General features: G+C 46.1%; 1 protein-coding gene across 3 annotated transcripts in view; it reads right to left on the bottom strand.

Annotated features, from left to right (window-relative positions):
* HTR4 (5-hydroxytryptamine receptor 4) overlaps positions 1–24281 on the bottom strand; it is a 127254-nt gene that overhangs the window by 25304 nt on the left and 77669 nt on the right. Inside the window, exons 6-7 of one of the 3 annotated variants that reach the window (XM_087816274.1) lie at positions 22413–22981; positions 391–1255 (exon numbers count right to left, since the gene is read on the bottom strand). In XM_087816274.1, coding sequence (XP_087672400.1) covers positions 1165–1255; positions 22413–22981 — 660 coding nt within the window. In that variant the 3' untranslated portion in view covers positions 391–1164. Of the gene's footprint in view, positions 1–390; positions 1256–22412; positions 22982–24281 lie in introns of those variants that run through there. The other 2 variants (XM_087816275.1, XM_087816276.1) reach the window with 2 other exon arrangements.

The following is a 24281-nucleotide window of genomic DNA, read 5'->3' as shown; positions in this document are numbered from 1 at the left end:
AGGCACGTCAGGGGTGGATCAAGATCTCACAGCCTATTAGGAGCAGAGCCACGGCTGGAATTCGGGTCCTCTGGCTTCAAGTCAAGCACTGTTTTTGCACCCCCCCACTACTGCTTGGTCCTGTCCCCGCCACCGGGGGACTGAGTGACAGGCCTCAGCAGTGTAAGCTCCCAACAGTTCTCTCCTTTGAGAGCAACACAGTCAGAGCCCAGGGTCACACAGTGGTGCCCTGGGCCTCGCCACGAGCTCTCGGGAAAGATTCCAGAGTCTCTTAATAAACACCGAGATGCTACCGGCCCTGCCCACGGCTCCTTCGGAAAAGATGCTGCTCTAGCTCCCGAGCGAGGCGGGCTCCTCGGCGCAGGGGGCCCAGGCCACGGCTCCGGGGCAGCTGTCTGTCTTCGGCCCCCCTCCGGGGTTGCTGCGGACACCGTTGGCCTCGGGTGGATCTCTGCCCCAGTTCCTTCCGTGGTAAATACATGGAGCGTGTCCTGAAAGGACTGACACCAGACACCAGGAGGAGCAGAGGAAGTCTGCGACTGACACGGGACTGGCCAGGAGGACACACACTCGGATCCGGGCCCCGGGAGGAAAGTGCGCTAGTGTCTGGCACAGAACAGGACGTGATGAGACAGTGAGTGGTTTGAACTAGCAAGAAATATGTGCCTTTGAACACGATTCTGATGACAGGCACAGGGTGGGGGTTGTTGTGACAACACTGGTCTGTGAGCAGGCACAGCAGAGAAGGCATATTTAGCGACACCTGTGGCCGAGATAGGACACAGTGAGCGATCATGTTTGGAACATGAGTGGGACCAACCAGGCACAGCAAAGGGACAGACTGGGGACAACAGACAGTGTGAGGCAAGGGCGAGATGCCAGGAAGGAGTGCTGGGAAATGAAAAATCCCTTCCTGGGGGGTATCTCTGGGGGAGAAACCCCAGCGAACAAGGGGCCGTCCTCTCCCAACTCCCGAAAACACTGCCTGCTGGAGTCCCGGAGGGAAAGCCCGGTGGGCACGGGATGCCTGCCCCGACGGGTGGACGGACGGACGGACGGAATGCTCGAATGAAGAGAACACCAGGTGCAGTCACCCACAGGCAGCAGCTTAGGCCCTGGCTCTCTTGGAGGGATGGCTGTCTTCTGAGTCACTGCCCCAGGGGACTAAGTGTCACTGGGCTGAGTAGCCATCAAAGGAGAAGTTGCTGGGGGGTGGCACTGACTCTCCCATTGGCCACCACACTCCACTGCATCCCTGGAGAGAGGAGAAGACCACAGAACCTCAGAGTTGGAACGGACGTCCTGGAGGATCTCGGGAAAGAGCCTACCCCGTGCAGGACAGCCCCTGCCGTGCGGGTGCCGTGGGGCGGCCCCGACGTAGGATTCCCTAGTGACTGGCCAGGACACATCATTCTTGAGCAACTTTACTGAAACAGCCTGTTATTGTTATTGGCAAGAGCTTATTAATGTTCAGCCAAAATCTGTCTTCCTAGCGGAACTACTGTGCCCTACAGGCCCACTTAAAATTCTTCCCCCTACTAATTATGTCCTCTGAGTTTACTCTCTCCAAACCGCACATTTCTCTAATAGCGCATAGTATATTACGGCTTCCAGAATAGTCCTCGTAATGAGCACTGTCTTCTGAACACAATCCTTAGGCTACGATGATCTCTCTTGAAATAAGGAGCCAGGGAAAAAGACAAATCGACACAGTGAACCTGACACATCACATGCTTTTCACCATCAGTGTCGCTGACTCCCCTGGGTGTGGTCAGGGTAGCTGACTTCCCTGGGTGTGGCCACCAAGCTGACTTCCACGAGTGTGGCCAACATCAAGTTCACTTCTGACTGTGGTGATATGATATGCTGTTGGCTCATATTGAGTTTGTTGCCAACTTACATGTTTTTGATACACACAGTTTTCCACACCTGTGTTCTTTATTTCACGGGTGCAGTTTATGTTGTTTGTTTGAGAAAAATATAGGCCATTACATTTGTCTCAGTTGAACTGTGTTTTATCGACTTGGTATCATTTTAGCTGATTGAGATCATTGTAAATCATAACAATTTCGATATTCAAGATGTGATTGTTTAGCACCTACTCAAACAAGACTTTGAGGATTTTATAAGCACATAGGAAGGTCAGATAATTTATTGCTACCTAGATCATTCAGTTTAGTGTCACCTGCCGCTTAGGTCAAGGTTAAAAAATGATGAAACAATGATCGGGACAGGGCTAACAGAGAACTGTGGTGCACCGCCACCGACTGCCTGAGGATGGACCCGCAAACAAGCAATCCATGGAAGGCTTCACAGCAAGCGGGCAACCCTCAGTGTGCCTGAGGATGGACCCGCAAACTGGCAACCCATGGAAGGCTTCACAGCAAGCGGGCAACCCTCAGTGTGCCTGAGGATGGACCTGCCCATGCAAGGCTTTGTCCAATGCCTTGCCGAATGTCTCTGCCAAGCAGTAAATAAACCTGTCCTGATAGATAATGAAATTCGTGGGCATGGTCTACTTTTAATGAAACAACACTGACTTTTGCTCACAAAGGATTTGTGTTATAACTGCCCTAAAATTTTAGTAAGGTCTATGTCAAGCCATGAGCCTGTAGTTTCCCGAGTCTAGCCTTTAGTATGCCTTTAACAATAGGGTCAATATTTACTGCTCTCCAGGCTGCCGTCATTTCCCCGGTCTCCAAAAGAGCGCCAGTCAGAGGTCTTATCAACCAGTCCCTTTAATCCCCTGAGATACAATACGCTTTGGCTCAGAGACAATTAAATGTTTTCCATCAATCCTGGACAGCAGCTTTCTCCCCACCATGTCCTCTCCTGTCCAGTTGGAAGACTATCCGCATCGCAGCAGAATATGTAAGATTTCTTCCCTAAATAATGAGATCTGACTATTTCCAGGTTTGCTACTGGCTGGTTACTAGCTTTTGACTTGTCCCTGGTTATACATTTCCTCTGCCAGATTCCCTCGTGCTATTTTCAAGTGTAAATTCACTAGATAATGCAAGATGGGGCCTCATGTCTTTACACGCCTCCCCCCCCAACATTTTTACCTGTCTCATTCATTGGACGTATCTACTAAAGAAAAAAAAAAAACAGGCATGAAGAGAGAGGAAGCAAGGAAGGAAGGGTCTCTATTCCTCATGGGCCCAATTCCCTTTCTATAGTATTTGTTATCATTGTTATTAACAATAAAGCAGCCGCCCATTAGGGCAGCACCTGTGTGTTCTGCCTTAACTCATTATTGCATAACTCTTTAACAGACAAGGAAACTGAGCTTCAGAGTTTATTTGGTTAATAAGTGGCAGGATCAGACCTTACCTTTAGGTCATTTTTGATGCCAAAGTCTGTGCTTTTAATGGTCCTGATATTGTCACTCATCACCTTGAGAATTACCACTGCTGAGTCCCGTGCTCAGGCGCTGCTGTTTCTAACATTTTCTTGTCCCATTAGGATAGACTTCAGGGTAAAAGAAATATGTACAGGGGCACATATCTTATCTATTCCACCTACGGGACGCCTACAGTGTGATGTGCCCCCCTTTACTGAGATCCAGGGCGGCCCAGACGTTAACACAGGGCTGTCCTGCTTAAGACCCGCCCAGGAAAGCGGGATCTTTGCCACATGGCAGGTGTGCTTCCTGTGAAGCAGAACTGGGGAGGCCAGGCGAACAGGAAACCAGCCCTGCAAGTGCGGGAGGGAAGGAGAGGCCAGAGTCAGGGACAGGGCGAGGTTAATAAACATCACGAAGAGTGGGGAGTGGGATGGAGGAGCCCCAGATGGGGCAGACAGAAGGCTCCAGAGCTGTTGGGGAGAATGAAGGTCCTTTGAGAAGTATTCCCAAAAGGTTGTATTAGCTATCTCATGTCCTCTTGGCAGAGATTCAAATAAAGATAGACACAGGCAAGAGTATGGTGATTTCCAGAGGGGAGGGGGCTAGGGGCAGGTAGAAGAGGGTATGGGGGGATAAATGGCGAAGGAAGGAGACCTGACTTTGGGTGGTGAGCACACAATACAATATACAGGTGATGTGTTATAGAACTGTACACTTGGAACCTATATAATTTTATTAACCAATGTCGTCCTAATAAATTCAGTAATTTTTTTACGTTTATACAGGATAAATAAGAAAAAATAAATATAACAAGGCTTTTCAGTATCTACAAAAAAATAAAAGATTGAGATTACTGTGGACTTGCTAATGGATGCGTGGTGTCACTTCCATTTATTCAGGGTACATCAAGGCAGGAGAGGAGTCAGAGAGAAAGAAGGACAATGGCCCAGCCTCTAGCCCCGTGGAGAGATCAGGGCGAGTGGGGACTTGAGAATAGTGACAGAGCGGTCTGGTGTCCTGGGTGGCCCGTGTCATTCTCAGCTGCCACTAAGGCACTAATCTAATTGTTCACACTTAACAGTTTAATGTCACCTGCTTTTTTACGTTTTCATTCAAGGTACAAAATCATGGCCCAATAGGCGGCACCCCAAGAGACCTCTTTCCAGTAATAGATCACACTCAGTGCGCGTGGCTTTGACACGAAGTGAACCCCTTTCACCCCAACCCCTTTCGCCCTGCTAACTCAGCCAAGGCACCAGCTGAGGGCAGCAACGTCGGGACCCGGGCTCTACGCCTCGCGAGCCCCCTCCAGGCCTGGCTCTGATGCTCAGTCCCTTCCCTGAGCTCCCTTTCGTGGTTTTTAAATGAGGGGGAGGATTACCTATCAGATCCTTTGCAGCCCTGGCATTCGGGTTGTGTGAGCGGCAGAGATGGTGGGTGACAGATACAGACCTTTTGATTGGGCACCAGCTGTGTGTGGGACTGTTCTCCAAAGCTGTGGGTAATTGCCTCAAATTTGGCTTTTAATATTCTGCTGTTAGTATCTGGTACTTTCTATTCTGTGTGGGGGGAAGAGGTTTCACTGGAAACACAAGAGGTGTAATTTTTGGTTTTGCATTAAAGGAGCTGAAAGACCTCAATTTCTGAATCTGTAAAATTACACTGCAAAGCTGTTGAGTGTATCTGGGTGGGAGAGGACAGGGGCTGAGATGCCACTACTTAAAATGCAGCGAGATCACAACTGCCTCTCCTCAAGCATATGCTTCATCAGAAACTGGCAGAGCCGCTCAAAATCCCTGATGCAAAACATCATTAAAAGAGAATCTCCAATATTTTAACAGAAGCGTTTTTAAAACACAGTTTCTTGTATAAATAGTTTTGTAAACACCCTCTACAATTTATGAAGAATTTGTGTATCTTTTCCCGTATTTAATCTTCAACACAAATCTGTAAGGAGGGAGGGGACCGAGCACTATTTTAACTTTAGAAGAGGAAGCGGGTCAGCGATGGGCCCGGGTGATGGCGGGGGCAGGGGGGGCAGGGCCATAGCTCAGGTGTCCCCCTCCCAGACCTGCATTCTGCCCACTGCGGAAGGTGGGAATCGCCCGTGTGCCTGAGGAGGTTTGCTCCAGAGGAGGGGGGGGGGGAGCTGGGGGAAGAGGGGGAGCTGGAGGAGCTGGAGGGAAAGGGTCCCTGGCTGAGTCCTCTCACAGCCTGGGTCCGAGACCCTGCGGTCCTGGGCGCCTGTAACCCATCCAGAGCCCAGACCCACCCAGAGCTCTGATGACAGGTGCAGGGACGCAGGTGACGGGGGAGAGCAGACATTTGCGTTTTAAAGGGGTTTCCAGGCGGTTCTTCCGCACATAGAGGCTGATGCTCCCTGAGCACGGGGCTGTCCAATTATTCCGCTCACCCCGGAGCAGAGCTTGGACCCGGAGCCTCGGGTGGCAACAGGGGAAAGGCAGGAGCGTGGGGAGGTCAGGGCTGGGGTCCGAGGCCCTCAGCCAGGCTCCTCCACCAGGGTCAGAATGCAAGCGCTGAAATGCACGCACAGCGCCGTTCAGCAAAGTGGGCGAGGCGGTGTGACTGGTTTTCATGACGTTGACGATGAAGAAATGAGAAAAGACTTGGGGCCGAAGCATGATCATGAGAAGGCAAAATAAATGTAGATGCACAGCATATTTATATGTGTTCAGGTGTTCTTTACGCGATGAAAAAATAGAATGTTTGAGTGCAATGAGCTGAGAAAAACTAATTATATTGTCTATAAACAGGGAGGACACACTAAGTTACCAGGAAGTCACATTACTCAGAAAACCTTAGGTCAACTTCTTTATCTGTCTTTAGATTCACACGGGATGTGTTCCATACATGATACAGCAACCAATCGGCACAGCATTAAACCATGTGAATCTCAGTAAGGAAATTCAATATTTCTTTCACTCTTTCTGATTATTATTTGAAAAAAAATTTTTTAGATTATATTTAAAAATTTTTCACGTATAGTTGACATACTAAAATTATATTCATTTCAGCTGTAAATATAGTGTTTAGACATTTATATACCCTATCAAGGTGATCTTTCTGCTTGTCGTTTTTTTTTTTTAATGTTTTTATTGATTTTCAGAGAGGGACTAGAGAGACAGAAACATCCTCTATTGTAAGGAGAGGGATAGGGAGATAGAAACATCGATGATAGAGAAACACCATTGATCGGCTGCCTCCTGCACACCCCCAACTGGGGATCGAGCTCACAACCCAGGCCTGTGCCCTGACTGGGAATCAAACCAGTGACGCTCAACCACTAAGCCACACTGGCTGGATCCTTTCTGCTTATTTTAAAAAGAAAGACTCAGCTTGGCCTCACTCTGGCTTCCACAAGTCTCTCACACCTAACAAGTGGAGAGCAGGCCTCAGGCTTGGAGCCTTTAGCAAGCAATAGAACAAAATTAAATTTTAATGATAATTTATACAAATATTAATTTTTCTGTTTCATTGCACTTTATTTTTAGATCATCTTCTCTACATGGTTTTGCATTTAAGATCACGATACAGAGTTTCCTTTACGAATATATTTTAGAGTAAAAGTGCATTTAAAGACAAATAGTAAACCAATAATAGCATGGGTGGAGTGCTGATGCAGTAAAAATTGTGCAAGTAGCAGGAGAGTGACAACAGCCCCTCCCAGGTGATGGGAAAGCTGACTGCAGAGAGCACAGTGTCTCGGCCAGGACGTAAACCAACGCATCCGGAAGCTCTGGGATCGAGGGCCAGGGCTCTTTCTGCTATTTTGGGCTACTTGCAGAAAGGACCACAAATAGCTGAGTCTGTACAGTTTGGAATGCCTAACCCTGTGGCCTCGGGACAAAATATATTCTCAGGGGCTCTTTAATTCCATCACAAGCCTCAGTTATATCCATCCTTCAACAAGCCGAAGTGCAAGATCAAATCAGCGGGTGAGGCTTATTCTAACCCCAATGCACCTGCTCCCCCGCTGCTCCGCAGTACAGATAACTAAGGTCAAAACAATCCCCTTGAGACAGTTTTTCTACTGCTTACCAGCATTCCTAAATGACAAAAGATTGGAACTCGGAGTCTTTGGGGGATTGGACTGCCTGCCCCTTTTTTCTGCTCAACTGTTTCTATGAGACTCAGCCTAAAAATATCCAGTTGAAAATGTCTTAAAAGCATGGACCCATGATGAAAACAGCCAACATTTTTGAGTGTTTACCGTGTGCCAATGACTACGCTAAATGAGCAAATCATGGCTTATCTCATATAATTTTCACAATAATCCTACCCCATAAGTTTAACTATGTGCAGACTCTAGTTGAGTGGAATGAGGTTTAATAACTGGCCCATGTCCAACATCTGGGGGGAGGTCCAGCCACGATCTGAGCCAGGCCATCCACCTCCAGGTCTCACTGCATCAGCAGGATGAAATGAGCCCGTTCACCTAACTGGCACCTGGACTAACAGACTTGGCAGGTAGCAAAAATCCTGCTCTTGAGGAGCCGCCTAGATGAGTAGAGGGAATGGCAGGTGCACAAAAGTCCTTAAGAGCCCACAAAGTGAGTTGAGCTTCCCAGACACGGAGAAACAGGAGGTAAGAGAGCCCAGAGGAGGAAGCGATTGTTATTACTCGAAGAGAAGATGGGGGGGTGGGGGGGAGGAAAGTCTAGAGGGCTCCTACTGAAACCACACCTCAAGGCTTCTGCCAGGCAGGAAAGTCAGAAAGGCTGTTTGAAACAGCAGAAATAATAAGCCCAAGGTAGGAGAATTCACTACTTATTTGAAGAAAACAGATCAGTCTTGCATGGGTATTGATCACACAGGGAGTCAGGCTGGGGGAAAGTTGAAGGAAATGAGCTGGAAAACCAGACTGGGTTAGGCAAGAAGAGCTTTGTATGCCCGTCACTATCTGCCCACTGCAAGTCACACTATGTTGCTCAAGGCTATTTTATTACAACTCAATACAGCCAGCATTTGCAGTTTAAAATCCTATGTGCCTGAAGGGCCTTTCCATCCCCTTAATGATACATGTGAAATAGCTTCTCTCTCCGTGGTTATATTACACACGGAGTCCCAAAAGAAAATGAGAGGTAGGAAAAAAATTATAATTTGCAACACTATCAAGGGAAGGTCACCCTAAAATCACCAAATATGTGAACAGCCTTGAGTGCAATCCTAGAGTCCAGTCCTTAGGAAAGCCCTGGCAGAAGACTGTAGAAGAAGTTGTCCAGGATGATCTGATGGTCTGGGGTGGGGGTGGGGGGATCCAAAAGCAGGGGTTGAACCGTTACAAGAAGTGAGATGGTAAAATCTTGACCATGAACTCTTTGATGGCAGGATCCTTGCCTGTCTAGAGCCCTGCTGTATCCCCACTGCCTAGAACAATGCCTGGACCACATTTGGTAAATAATAAAAAGATAATGGATGAATGAATGAGCAAGATTTGAGCTAGAAATGCTAAGACTTGGATTCTGATCTTTGTCCTTTTGCTGATGTACCAGCAAGATCTGAAGTCTTTGGCGCTCAGTTTTCTTGTCTGTAAAATATTGAGTTCAGCAGTCTATTCAGGTTACTCCTAACAAGACTTTAACAGATAACTTCATGGAAAGGCTACAGGAAACACTGGCAGGATGGGGTAAGTGGTCATCATTCTGTGCACACATACCACCACCCCATATGAACATCTGTGGGTTTTTTTTTTCTTAAACATGTTTTTATTGATTTCAGAGAGAGGAAGGGAGAGGGAGAGATCGAAACATCAGTGATGAAAGAGAATCATCGATCAGCTGCCTGCTGCACATCCCCTACTAGGGATCGAGCTTGCTCCCTGGGCATGTGCCTTGACCAGAAATCAAACCATAACCTCTTGGTTCATAGGTCGATGCTCAACCAGAGCCACACCAGCTGGGCTGAACATCTGTTTTGATCAAAGCTGTTGTATTTTTATTGCTCACAGTTCCAAGTAAGAGTCTATTGGGACAAGAGATTTCCACACCAGAGAAAAACTGTTTAAAAACCACTGGGCTGCTCGAGCTCTGTTGTCCTCTCCAGCTATAAAACTCTAAACTTTAATGATGCTAAGATACATGGAAGTAAAATTTGATCAAACTTTGCAACAGCTGTAGCTACTCAACAATAGAATGTCTTGCCTTGGATAATATTGAGGAGCTACCCTTCACTGGGAAGAGAGACAGACAGCTACCGACCAGATGAGTAGTAGAAGAGGTAACTGCATTGGGCCAGGTCATTTCTGAAGCCCTTCCTGTGTCTGAGGATCAAACGTTCTGCATCTTTCAAGAGTTTTCAGTTAACTAGCAAAGGGCATAGTTTCATGGTTACCAGCAAGGTCTTTGAACTCAGATGAACATGGATCAGAACCCTGGCCCTACCACTCACTAGGTGTAGGACACTGTTCAAGTTATCTAATCTCTCTGAGTCTCAGTTTCCTCATTAGTAAAATCGGAATAATAATACCTGCTTCATATTATATATTCAGGACTCAACATATGTAATGCTCTTGGATCCATCCCTGGGATAGGAGCCAGTGCTCAGTAAATGGTGGATTCTAAGACGATGACAACTAGACCAGAAACCCAAAACCAAATTATTCCTAAAGCAACTAATAATTTTACTTGACAATCATGTATATATGCACATATACGTGTGTACATATGTATGTATATGTGTGTACATATGTATATACACATGTGTGTTCACACACACACTCCTTTCTCCCAAGTCAGATACTTAGAACAGACAACGCTAATTCACAGAGGAAGAAATTTCATTATACCAGCCAGCAAAGGAAATGGAAGTCTGAAAAGCGTAAAAGGAACACAAGCTGGCACCAAATATATTTGTTAGGTTTATCAAAATATAGATTCGCCCGTTCCTTAGAGAATAAGAAGCTCTCTAAGAACAATTCTAAGTGTGAAGTATTTCTAAGAATCTTGTTAAAAATAGCCTGCAATAGGCACAGAAATGAGCAAAGCCAGTTCTGGAGTCACCCTGGGAAAAGTTAAGTTCTTAGCTCTTTAGGTGAGTGGAGCCCGCTCCGCCGTTGGTTTGTTTAATAACCAGGCACCACCCCCTGGGTCTCCTGGCTCGGGGAAGGTGACCTCCCAGCACTGCTGCAGGACAGCAGCCGGAACGTTCCACACCGCTCCCTCTCCACAGCTCCTCTCTCCTTGCAATTCAGGTACCGCTCCTTCTCCTGAGCTGACAGCTCAGGAACGATCCCGTCCCTCATCAGGAGTAAATTATGGTGATTTTGACACCAAACCATTTCCCTTCAGACCCTGTTCTGACAATGGACCAGTGTTCCAGAAACAGGGGCCTGTCCTACTAACCTGTAGACCTGACATTCTGCCCAAAATGATAACAATGAGAATAACGAGAGCACAATTTATCAGTAACACATGTTCCAGGCTCTGTATGTACAGTGTCTCACACAACCCCACAGCAGAGGCGACAACCACCGTTACTTGCATTGGGCACGGGAAGAAACTGAGGCACCGAGAGGTCAAGAAACTTGCCCGGGATCACACAGCTTGAAAGTGGCAGGCCCTGGAGTCAAACTGAAGCCCATCAAACACCAAGCCCTGTGTTTTTACCTGTGACACTGAACTGTCCCTCCAGCCGTCTGGTTCCTCTTAGACTGGGATCCTGCCTTGCTATTTTCAGAGCCTAAAGCCCTGGTCCTGTCTCTCTGTGGAAAAGAAAGCCCACGAAAACCAGCTTGAGGGCATGTCTCTCTTTTTTTAATCCTCATGGATTATGTTTTATTGATTTTAAGAGAGAGAGAGAGACATCGATGGAAGAGAGAAACATTGATTGGTTGCATCCTGTATGCTCCCCTACAGGGATTGAACCCATAACGTAGGTATGTGCCCTGACCAGGAATCAAACCCACACCCTTCTGGTGTATAGGACGACGCTCCAACCAGCCGAGCCACTGGGCCAGGGCCAGGGCAAGTCTCTTTAATCTCAGCCTAGGGCTCTTTCACCCTCCAAGTCTTTAAATAGTAATTACATTAATATTAAGGCCTCAAACAACAAAGACGCATCCTGATGGGTGGATATGACAATATTTTCCTCTAATGGAATCTCAGGCAACAAGTGAGCTGTGCGCCGAGCATCCCTAGGGCCTGGGGATGTGGCCCCGCCTTAGACGTGCCTAAATTCCCTACCAGCCAGATTGCCAGGGGAATCACGACGCCAACCAGAATGGCCCCTGACACATCTCTTCCCGCTGTCATCTTCCCAGGAGGTCTCCGGCCTTCACCGAAAAAAGCGTTAGATGGGCTGAAGTGTTACCCTCTCTCCTGTTCCCCTGCCCTGCGGGAGGGCGAACGGTTCTGTAACTCACACAATCACAAAGGGAGGGTCTGAGGACCCCCCGTCTCCCGGCCCCTCCTCAGCGATGCCGACTAATGGCCAGTCAACGCCCGCAGGGACCATCAGTCCGTCAACCCTTCTGCGTGCCTGGTGGTCACCTGATTTCCCCTCCTCCTGTATCAGGAGCTCCCGAGTGAGAGGGCTGGGCGCTAAAATGTGCACTGTGTGCTGAAGTACGTGTTCTAACACCCCCATCCTTTGACCCCACCTCTCGCCCTTGGCACCATGCTGCACACGCCAGGTCCCTCTCTCCTGGAACAGCCCTTAGATATGTGAAAACAGTGCTTATGACAGTGTCCTTCATGTGTCATGGAGTCCACAGAGAAGATCACGCTGCTTCCTCCCTTCTGAACACACTCTAGTGTGTGGCCCCCCGCCCAGGGCCCTGGATCTGCAGCAGGCCACCTAGGACACCCCCCCCCCCCACTCGCCGGGGCGTGGTTTTCTGGTGGCTCTCTTAGTGTGCTGTGGGGGCCATTCCTTCCTGAACAGCTGCTCTGACTAAACTGGGAGGCTGTGTCGCTGCCAAGTACACGCTGTAAGGGAACAGGCTCCCAGAGCCTGCCTGTGGGAAGGGCCTCTCTGCGAGGTTACCGCCAGCACTCCAGCCACGGGGCTCAGGGCCCTTTCTCGCAGAAACACCAACCGCCTGCTACACGGTTTTCCCCCTTGTCTTGCATCGGGAATGGATGTGGATTATCGGGGCCCACGTGGGGCAGGGGCTGCACTGAAGTGGGCAGATAAAAGCATTTGCGATTCCTGGCCTTGTTAAAAGACCTCTCCTGCTGCCCCCTGGCAGAGGGAAGGAGGCTCTTTGTTGTGAAGCCCAGAGGAGTAATTTAAAGCAGGCTCTTCAACCTCAGCACTATTTTATTGGGGGGGGGGGGGTTGCTGTAAGTTCATTGTCAGATGTTGAGCAGCATCCCTGGCCTCTGTCACTGGATGCCAGTAGCATCCACCAGTTATGACATCCAAAAATGGCTCCAGACATTGCAAAATGTGCCCTGGTAAACAGAACAGTCCCTGATTGAAAACATAGGGAATATAGTCAATAATACTGTAAAAACTGCGTACGGTGCCAGATGGGTAATAGATTTATCACTTCATAAGGTATATAACTGTCTAACCACTATGCTGTATACCTGAAACTAATGTAATATTATTATATGTCAACTGTTACTGAAAAATAAATTTAAAAAAATAAAATAAATATTGATTGATTTTGGAAATAAATCATTTCGAGAGAGAAGTACTGGTTTAAACCCACGCTACTTCAGTAGTTTAACATATGAAGCTGGGCGTAAACTTGTAGCCCTTTCTACTTCAATGTCCTCATTATATTGGTGCAGAGAGAGATGATGACTGCGTGGTGGTCAGTCAGAGATGAGAGGCAGGCTTCCTGCTGTTTCCATGGCACCAGTGGTCTCAATCCTACCACCCATTAGAGCTCTTAAAACATGCATTTTTGGTTCCCATCTGGACCCATTTAAATAGAAGCTCTACAAGTGGAACCAGGCTCAGGTGTTGCTTAAGACGTCCCAGGTGACTCTAGTGTGCAGCCAAGGTCGAGGGCCAGAACACCGCACCACACTGTCTCCACCGTGGCATCGGATGAACCACTTTGGGCATCCCTAAGCTGAGTGCTGTTTGCAGGCTTGCCCTGAGGGTGCCATACCTACTGTGGGCACCAATCTCAGAAGCCTAACCCCCTAACAACAGGTGCACTTGCAGAACCAAAGGAGGGAAAGATGCACACAGAATAGACCCACCTTGCTGGGCATGGTCAGCAGGTTTTATGTTGAGTCAAAGAAATGCCTACAGGTAATTTAAAAGCTACAAGGCATATTCAAAATAACAGTCTCAACTGCTCAGCACAGGGCATGATGTACCCAGGAAACAAGTCTTGTCTCATGTTGCTTAAACAATTATTTATACACAGTGTGATTAATTTATTTCTGGCTTTTCTCCTGGCTGAGGGAGTGCTGCAGTCCTTATGTAAAGAGCAGTGAGTAGAACACAGAGATTTCCACTGACTTGTCTCTTAAGAAATGCTTATCAGGAAGCTGAGAAAACGACGAGATAAGGTTGTTTAACCAAAATAGGGATGACGCTATATATACAATTATACTAATAGCAATTATAGCAGCTTCCATTCATTGAGTGCGTTCTGGGTAAACAGGAGCTGGGCTCAGCTCTGCACCTATAATGTGTCATTTTTAACTTTAACAAAAGCCCTAGGAGATAGGTTCTAATATTACTCCAATTTTACAGATGAGGAACAGAGGCTCAGAGATGTTTGGTCACATGCTAATGGTTGTATCAATAGTAAATGACAGCCCGGCCGGGCATGGCTCAGCCGTTGAGCGTCGACCTGGGATCTAGGCGATCGGGGTTCGATTCCCGGTCGGGGCACAGGCCCGGGTTGTGGGCTCAATCAATGACTCTCTCTCATCATTGATGTTTCTATCTCTCTCTCCCTCTCCCTTCCTCTCTCTGAAATCAATAAAGATATATTTTTAAAAAATAGTAAATGATAGATGTTAGGTTGGAAACCCAAGCATGCCAGACTCCAGCACCTACAACCAATAGGCCACACCTGGTGGGAGGTCCCTTTGATAACATACCCCAGTTCACCTTCCTCTAAGTCAGAGCAGGCACTTTTCTTGATAATGCGTCTCAGTAGAGGGGATAATGTTTAGGCCTCAGCACTCCAGCCCAGAAGTGGGCTCCCTGGAGGGCAGCTTCAGTCACGTGATTACCTAACTCTTGCAGGTGCATTCTGCAGACAGCGCTAACTTTTCTACTCCTGAGTATTTGGTGGAACTCTCCTGATGTTGTTAATTCTCACTATTGTCCTGGTGTGACCTCAACAAGGACAACATTTTCTGGGAGGCTGCTTCAGGTTGGGATTGGGACAGGATGGGCAACAGGGCCAGCTTCAGGGTCGTGTGACCAGTGCAGTCACACAGGAACCCAGGGCTTGGGTTAATGCTCTGCTTGTTGCCAGCTTGAAATTCTCCATAGTTTTATCTTTGAACTGTTGAAGGATGAAGGGCCCGTGGCGAGTGCACGCGAGCAGAGGTGACCGGTATGTGCGCGCACGGTAGGTCCTGGCCACCCATCGCGTACGCGATGCCTCGGGAGCACAGCATTCTGGGGGACCCACCATGCACAAAGTGCAGCAAGACTGAAAAACAAATGCAAAGTAAACACATTATACCCAGGAAAGGCTCTCCCTTCCTCCATGGCCCGCTGTCAGCAGCTCTACAACATGCTTACCTTGTTTTCCTCTGGGTCTTGCTGAATTCCATGGGTCCGCCAGACTCCTGTGCTCATGTTTCCCATCAACACACCTATGGCTTTGCACCTGGGAGAGCTGACAGCCCTGAGAGGCCACGCTTTCCACTTGAACCAGGACTTGCCAAAGGCGGAAAGAAAGCAGCCACGTTCTAGGAAAGGGGAACCACCAGGGAGCCCTACCAAGTCTTTTCTCACTCATGTGGCTTCCTTGTATTAGCCAAGCCCTTATGCTGAAAATACCGACTCAGAAAGAAGGGATAGGAGGGCAAACCGTGGATCTTCCCACTGTAAGTCTTTCTTTACTCCTCCGCAGCTGCAGACAGACAGGTAGTTGAATGTGTATCAAGAAGTGAAATAAAAAACTGCGTTGGTCTGATAAAAACAAAATACAACAGCACATCTGAACTACAAAATACAACCTGTGTAATTAGTGGGATTTTGTGAATCCACATACAAGCCTAATGCTCTTATTTATAACTGCATTTAAAACTGGCATTGCACAATACAAAGATGAATGATAAATTTTATGCCAAGAATAGAAAGTTACATTTTACTTTTCTACTAGAGAAAAGGTATATAGCAAATAAATACGCCGTGACAGGTTGAGAGAAGGACTGTGAATGAAGAAAAAGGGCCTTACATTTTAATACTTTAACAGCATTTTATGTCCTGCCCTTTGAACAAATAAGGCCTCGGGTTTTCATTTTGCGCTGGGCCTGCAGATTACGTGGCCAGCCCTGGGGGAGGGTGGAAGGGCCGGGGCAAGGTCATTCTCATCCATCTCTGACTCGCCCAGATTAAGTCTGCTTTGGCTCAAGACAATGAGGTAAATGTTGAATCCAATTGTAACCTCCAAAGTTCAAGGTAAAGGCCAAAAAAATGGCTTTTAAATGTCAAACAACTTTCCAACATTAGGAGAATCCTCGCAGGATCCAAAGTAAATCAGACCTAAATGATTTCCTCATTCACGGGTGATCTTCGATCCACAGTGTGAAAACTTTTGTTTAAAAGGGGAGCTCTGATAAGTTGAGAACAGAAGGTGGCAAGTGGTTTCACAGGGGAAAAAATGACTATTCCAGTTATGGAATTAATAAATATTTTTAAAAGTAGTGAAAACTTATTTGAGTAGACACCTGGATGGTGGTCCAGGTGAACAATAAGGTCTGATAAAAGCATTTATTCATTCATTCAACAAACATATTCACTGAACAACATGCTACACCCTGGGGAAAACTTTTGGAAATAAAATGAACATGCTACCAGCCCTCATTATTGACAGTCTCACTGGGGAGACAGAAAATAAACAAGAAAACAAAAAATAAATACAACCATAAATTCTAATCATTGTTATTTATAAAGGAAACAACGGGGTGATAGGGTTGAAAAGATTTAGTAAATCTGAGGAAAAGTGCATATTGCCTTCTTCCAAAGGAAGGCTCAGCTAGATCTAGAGCTGTTTTGTCCAACAGAACTTTTTACGATGATGGAAATATTCCACATTTATGCTCTCTAGTCCAGCAGCCACTCATATGTGGCTACTGAGCACTTGGAATGTAGTTAGTGGTTGCCTATTGGACAGCAGAGCTCTCAGAATCTCTAAGTCAACAGAAGACCTGTTTATCGGGTGGGTAATAAAGGATGGTAGACGAGCCAAGTTAGACAGACAACAAGTTTTTTGGAAATTGCCTACAGAAGTTCTCAGCCTTCTCGGGAATTGGGTGAGTGTCCCAGGTTTGAGCAGGGTCTAAACTTGGGAAACCAGGGAAGAAATCTAAGCCTGGCATGAGAGAAACACATCCCCCAAGCTAAACTCTGAATGCAATCTCTGCTCGTGTTACCTAACTTATAAATAGTCTGTTCTCATAGCATAATTCTCTCTCCCATCAGGACAGAACTTTGCAGTTAGCAAAGCAATTTCACATCCATTATCTGCTTTGATTTTCACAGTGAGGTGATGAGACAGGCAGGACAGGAACTATTTACCCAAGAAGTGAAAACTGGAACCTCAGTGGGTTCCACATAGAGAAAATATCTGTTCTAAAGTTACCATCAGCACCCTAGTCCCTACTCTGCCTTGGATCATCTTAAGAAATCTTCATAGAGACAGTTAAACAGAAGAAAAGCTAGGTCAGAGGAGAAGGGACAGAATCACTCTTTCATCCTCTTGTCAAGCCTCACAGTGTTCCTGACACTTTACTAGACTCTGAGGATACAGCAGTGAACAAAACTAGCTCAATCCTTGGCATTTATCCAATGGACAAGAATGAAATCAATATGACTTGTTCTTATCACCTGTCACCCGTGTGACTATGTGGTCATAGTCTATATGGTCACACTATGCCTCCCAAATGAGGAGACTCACTTGGCTTGAAGGCTTGAAGAATGACTGAGCAAGGCAGCAATGTCATTTTCCCTAACCTGCCCCAGTTCAATGAATGGACCAAGATTCTCTGTTTACTAAGCTCCCAGGTGACTCTAATGTGAGTGGTCTGCTGACCACACTTTGAAGAAAAAATGATCCAGAAAAATAAAAATAAAGACTACAAGTAAAGAGACATGATTATGTTCTCCAAACCTTCAACAATATTGCATGGAGCGTGATGGAGGAAATTGGGATACTGAGACTGTAAAAGAAAAGCCTCAGAAGGGACACATAACTAAAATATACAGAAAGGGTCATTGCAATAAAAAAGATGTAGCTCAGTTTTCTCTTGCTCAAGACAGAACTACAGCCAGTAAATAGCAGTCATAGTGATGAAGACTTGAACTCAATATAAGGAAGACTAAATCTCTAGAGCTGCCCAACCATTGAGCAGGTTCATCAAGTAGTAAGATTCTCTTATTGCAGGAATAGAAGTAGAGATGAGAGGATCATCCTCAACGATGACAAGGAAACTGTTGGTTAGATAGCAATCCCTTCAGCTCCCCTTAAACCTGTGTCAACTCCAGCGATGCCCACTGTTCTGTGATTATTTGCTTATGAGTCTCTTTCCTTGACTGTGAGCTCATTGAGGCACCAACTCTCCTACCAGCTCACACACAGTGGCTGGCCTGTTGGATGCTCAGTACACAGTTACCATGAATCTAACCTGAGAGCCTAATAAATCAAGTTCCAGAATCTGAAAATCTGGACTTCTGATGAGTTTCTTGTAGCTTCAGAAGAAAATTTGGAATTTACAGCAATCTCACCTGGGTTCACCGTGAACCCTTAGCTAAGTTTTCTTCAATAAAGGCCTATCTCTTTCTTTTACATTTTAAAGTAACTTTACAGTTTCTGTAGATGGTGGTGTTTTTCCTAATTCCCATTCTAACTGGTTATTTCTAGTATGTAGGAGTCTAGTATCTAATAACGGTTGGACTTCCTTGTGGAATAGCTTAGTTTTCACAGTTTACAGAGAATTTTCCTGGTAGATGATCATATATTTTTTAAAATAATGGCAAATTTACTATTCCCCCCCCCCCCCCAATTTTTATACTATGTATTTCTTTTTCCATCATTGGGATTTTGCATGTGCAATGTTGAACAGTCCGGGTGACGAGGCATCCTGGTCTCATTCCTGACTTGATTAGAAATGCGGCCAATGTTTTTTCATTAGGTTTTTCCCTCCCTTCTCTACCATTATGGTTTTTTGGTTTGTTTTTTGTTTTTTGTGTTTCTTTAATATATCTTCATTGATTTCAGAGAGAGGAAGGGAGAGAGAGATAGAAACATCAATGATGAGAGAGTCATTGATCAGCTGCCTCCCGCACGCCCCTGACTGGGGAGCGAGCCCATAACCCGGGCATGTGTCCTGATTGGGATCAAATCACTATATCCTGGATCCTAGGTCGATGCTCAACCGCTGAGCCATGCCAGCTGGGCTGCCATTATGTTTGATGTGCATTCCTAGAGTGAAAAAAGTGACTCCTATATGACTAAGGGAGAGATTGGGGGAGGAAAACAGCTATAAGACCAAGTTAGGGGTGTGGCAAGGAGAGAGAACCTGGCTCCAGATCCACTAAGGACCAGTTCACACACATTATGAGCTTCAGAATCCACCACCCACATGCTGGCATTATGCCTCTTTCTAATATATGTGTGCACACAAATTAATGCTGCCCCAAGAAACATTTATATGACAATAACTCATGTTTGGAAACTATTTTTAAAGGGCTATGTAACCTATATATCTAGACAAACTATTTCATCAGCCAACCAAATGGTATCTTCTTTTTTTTTTTTTTTTAATCTTTTTACTGATTTTTAGAGAGAGAGGAAGGGAGAGGGACCGAGGGAGAGAGAAACATCAATGTGAGAGAAGCATTGATTGGCTGTCTCCTCACGCCCCCTACCAGGGATTGAGCCTGAAGCCTGGGCATGTGCCCCAACCAGGAATCGAACCACCAACCTTTCAGTGCATGGGACAATGTCCAACCAGTTGGGCCACCAGCCACTCTTATTTTGATTGTTGGATGGATACCCCAAAGAAGACATGTGTCCAATGGAAAACAACCAGTCACAACTGCCTACATCTCTGCTACCATACATTAGTACAATCTGAGTGATCAAAGTCTTCTAAGAATGTCTTGCAAAAGCATATTTCATTTCATTGACTGCCCATCTGCTTGTTTAACGATAAAATGTTAATATAAGTCCCAGGGCCAAAGAACAGCACCAACCATTGGAGACCTATCATTCTAAACCACTGGGCCCAGGCTGGCCTGGTTTAATTCAACCTGAAACAGTGAAATCCATTCTCTCAAAAAGATCTTAAGAGAAAAAGGCCCTATGATTTCAGAGTGTTGTCATGACCTGGCTCTCCCAGCGTGATTCCTGGGTTGCAGACTAAGTCTTCTATATTTTATATACTTGGAAAAGAGAAAAGATAATTTTCAATTTTGAGGGCTTTAATCTTTCATCAGTCTGAAGACAATCATGAAGACATTTCATCAGTAAAAATGTATTGATATTTGGTCATCTACTGCTTCGCAGACAGCGGACCATATGGCACGTGAATAAAAGAAAGCCATAGTTTCTACTGTTAGGGAATATTTGGTCTTACAGGAGCTAAATAAGGAATTCTATACGCTAAAGCAGCACAAACGCCAAGAAAAATAAAAGCTGGGGTAGAAGTAGCAGGGTAAAAGCTGACTTTACTTTTGATTGTTTAGGTTTCATGTTCCTTGGATTCATCTGAATTTGTTGATGTACCACCTGCAGGAGTTTTAAGAAAAATGTAAATGTTTCTTAAGTCCTGTTAATACAATTGACCTGGAGAATTAATTGTATGATTTGCTAATTTAGTCAAGAGTTCAGGTTCCTACCACACGCATCAGACAGCAGACTGGGTATACGGTGGGTAGCAGCGAACAAAACAGGCAGGATTCCTGTTTTTGCAAGGCGTAAGTTCTGGGGGATTCAGCGTGCAAACAGTCTCCTCCTCTCTGGATAAACCGCCCCCCTCTATAAGACTCCTCACCCTCACAGAAAAGTGTCTCAGACCAAGCTCCTGCCCTCTTCATGACTCGCGAAGAGATGCAGGGACTGCAGAGTGGGCAGTGTGTCCACAAGCCACCTCCACTGCTCTCTCTGCCTTCCAGGCACAAGGCAGATTTCCAGAGGCACCGGGGGTAAAACAGTACACATGAACAGTGTTTTTTGGGCTGCCCTAGAAACCCCCAAACTCTTTCTATGACTGTTTCTATGGGAAAGGCCACCCAGTTCTGAACAACTGGCTTAGCAAACGCGCGGCTGAAACACTCTGTGTTTGGAAGCTGTCGACAGCCTGTGCTCAGGCAACTGCTAGCTCAAATAGCTAAAAACGACCTGGCACCCACACAGAGGCCCTGCACACACATTTCATCCAGAGTTGGAGCCTTTCCATGGCACTCGCCAAGGCATAATTATTACGAATGTCAGCCTATAGCAGTATCCATGGAGGCCCTTCTACCAGCTGGAATTGCTACCCTGCACCAGGCTTCAGCTAGGGGCCTGCCCACACTGGTGGCCGAAAACCGACTGCACGCTTCCGAGCAGCCCTGAGGCAGGGCGTGTATATTTCACCACAAACCCTATTTTTTCCTCTTCTTTTCTTCCACGTGCAGATCAAATTGCCCCGATTTTCAGCAGCCAGAACGGCTGAATGCCGTCATCCTCGGAAAGATCAAATGTGTGTCTCAAGGAAGGGACTGCTCTTTAGAAATTCCTGGGCATCTCGGGGCAGAGAAAACAAAGGTCGCTGACAGTTCATCTTGGCTACAGGATGAAGACTGATCATACATGGCTTTTCCCAGCCGAGAACGACTCCAGGCCAGGGTAGCCAGAGAATTCTCAGGCTTTGGAAAGAGGCATCTTGACTAATCATGGAACACTCAACTCCAAAGTCGCTCTCACTTCCATCAACCTAGGTGGTCTTGGGTTAAAACACCTCTTTCATATTCCAGTCGCTCCCTCACCCTGTCCTCTCTCCCTGGACCGGCTTCCTTGATCCCTCCTCCAAGTTCTGATAAAATGCTGTTCTATGAAGCCTCCCTGATTCCCTTAAGCCAAATCAGCTTCTTTCTTACTCATATCCACAGCCCAGCAGTCCATACTCTGTTATATATTTATCACGTGGCATTATTGTTACCTATTGATCATGATATTTATCTCAGTTCGTCATGTTATTTTGTGGTCATCTTAGGGTATCAGGCAATATGCTATCACTCCCACGTCTACTAATATTAGTAACACTATTAGTATTATGAGTGTTTACTATGCGTCAGACTGTATGAATGCAATCTCTAATTGCTACAAGAGCCCTGTGGGATGGATATTGTTATTCTTACCCTTTTTTCTGTAGTTGAGGAAAGTAAAACCAAGGGAGATTGTACAAATGGTTAGTTGTGGCACCGAGAGTCAAAATAAAGTCTATTTTCCCTTAAAGCCCATGCTTTTAACCACTACGCTAAAATACATAATAGTAGGTGCTATTGACTAAGTGCTTACTAGATGTCAGGCTCTGTTCCACAGGCTCTATGTACATTAGCTAATTTGATCCTCACAAAAACCCTGTAATGTAGATATCGTAATTATAATCTCGATTTTGCAAAAACGAAATTAAGGTTTAGAATGGTTAAATGACTTTCCCAAGGTCACAGAACTATGGAGAATGGATTTGAATGTAGGTCAGTCTCTCCTAGGGCCTGAGCCCTTACCCACTACACTATTCCATGACCAGATGGTAGATTTCCTTTCATCTTGGCAAACACCGCACAGGTTTTCAAGAATAACCCCTCTGGGGACAGAAAACTGGACAGTGGCCTACTTAACTGGACAATGACCCAGTTTTCCGACTCCAGCAAATAAAGCAAACCTGTCAAGCCCCTAGGCACTCACCTTAGCACGTGTGTGGACCCATTAATGGTTGTGGTCGAGCAGGGGACAGTCTGGCCCAGAATGGAAGGTCTTCGGTAACGCTCATCATCACAGCACAGAGTGATGAGAAAGGCACGTCGAAAGGACTTGTTCAAGAAGGCGTAGAGAAAGGGGTTCAATCCAGAGTTGATATAGCCAAGCCAGAGGAAGGCAGTCCACACCTGCCCGGGCACCGTGTAGTCTATGAAGGGATCCACAACATTGGTGACAAAGAAGGGGGCCCAGCAGAGGCAGAAGCAGCCCATGATGATGCACAGGGTCTTGGCTGCTTTGGTCTCGGTCCTCATGCGGTGGGTGCTGTGGTGGTCTGCCGGCTGGGGCCTGGCCTCCGCGGGGGCGCCTGCCCGCTGCAGCATCTGGATCTGGTGGGCGTGTTCCCTGGCTGTGACGTAGATGCGGTAATAGGCCAGCACCATGAGGACAAACGGGATGTAGAAGGCCACCACGGAGCAGGTGATGGCGTAGGGCTTGTTGACCATGAAGATGCAGTACGTGGCGTTAGAGCTCTGGTGGAACTTCCGCTTTTCTATCTGAGAGGGGAGGGGAGGGGAGGGGAGGGGAGGGGAGGGGAGGGGAGGGGAGGGGAGGGGAGGGGAGGGGAGGGGAGGGGAGGGGAGGGGAGGGGAGGGGAGGGGAGGGGAGGGGAGGGGAGGGGAGGGGAGGGGAGGGGAGGGGAGGGCGCCGAGAGGAAAGCAGGAGGGGAGCGAGGGAAGGTGTAAGAAAGGAAAAGGAAGAGAAAATGAAGGTAGAGAGAAGGGGAGGGGAGCAGAGAAGGAAAGAGAGGGAAGAACCAATGAGAAGAATGAAGGGGAAAGCAAAGGAAAGGTTTATCAGAGGAGCTTCCCTCCTCTCTCCTCGTAAGCACAGAGCACCTGGAACCTCGCGGTCAAAAGGAACAGGGTCGGGTCCCGGGGCTCAGAGGGTCTGTCTGTCCACAAGGGGCTGAACCCCCAGGGAAGGACAGAAATAAAACAATATATTGTCTGCTTGCACACAGCAGATCTGGGAGTAAAAGTCTTCAGACCGTGACTCAACTTCAAGACGGTGTTGACTACTCTTTTAATTTCAGCATTTCCCATATAAAATTGAGCATTGGCTTATTAATTTTTATAAAAATCTTTGAGGATTTCTATTGGAATTAGAATAGAATGTTTGAGGAAAACTAGTATCTCTACAATGTCAAGTCTTCCCATTCACAAACATGGTAATCTTTGCCCTTTATTGAAGGCTTTTAAAATTTATTTTGGTAATATTTAATATTTTAGTGCAAATGTCCTATGCAACTTTTATTAGGTTTTTTTCTCGGCTATTTCACTTTTTATTCCACTGCAAACGGCACCATGTTAAAATCCTAAATCCTAATTTTTTGTTGCCAGGAGGTAGAATTCAGTGAAAATTTTTTTGTATATTGGCTCTGTATCCAGCAACTTTGTTAAATTAGTTACTAATATATCATCTCTAGATTCTTTTGAATTTTCTCCATGCACACTCGTGTGATCTGTAAATAATGAAAATTTCACTTCTTTCTTTCTAATATTAACAACGTTTTTTCTTACATTATTGAACTTAACACGTCCTCCAGTATAATTCTGAATAAAAGTGGCTAGCGTGGACACCACTGTTACATGCCTGGATTTAGGTGGGGAGCTTTTAATATTTTCTTATTAAGTATATTTGTCTTTGGTCGATGCTTTTTATTTGATTGATAAAGTTCTCTTCTAGTATTAGTTTGATGAGAATTTTTAAAAAATCATAAATAGATATTGAATTTTATCCATGCATTTTTGGCAGTAATGAGATGATCATGCGGGTGTTCCCTTCTTTCTTTTA

The sequence above is a fragment of the Miniopterus natalensis genome, chromosome 4, assembly GCF_054644295.1.
Source record: "Miniopterus natalensis isolate mMinNat1 chromosome 4, mMinNat1.hap1, whole genome shotgun sequence".
In the NCBI taxonomy this organism is placed as follows: domain Eukaryota; kingdom Metazoa; phylum Chordata; class Mammalia; order Chiroptera; family Miniopteridae; genus Miniopterus; species Miniopterus natalensis.
This window is presented reverse-complemented; position numbering and strand designations above follow the sequence as displayed.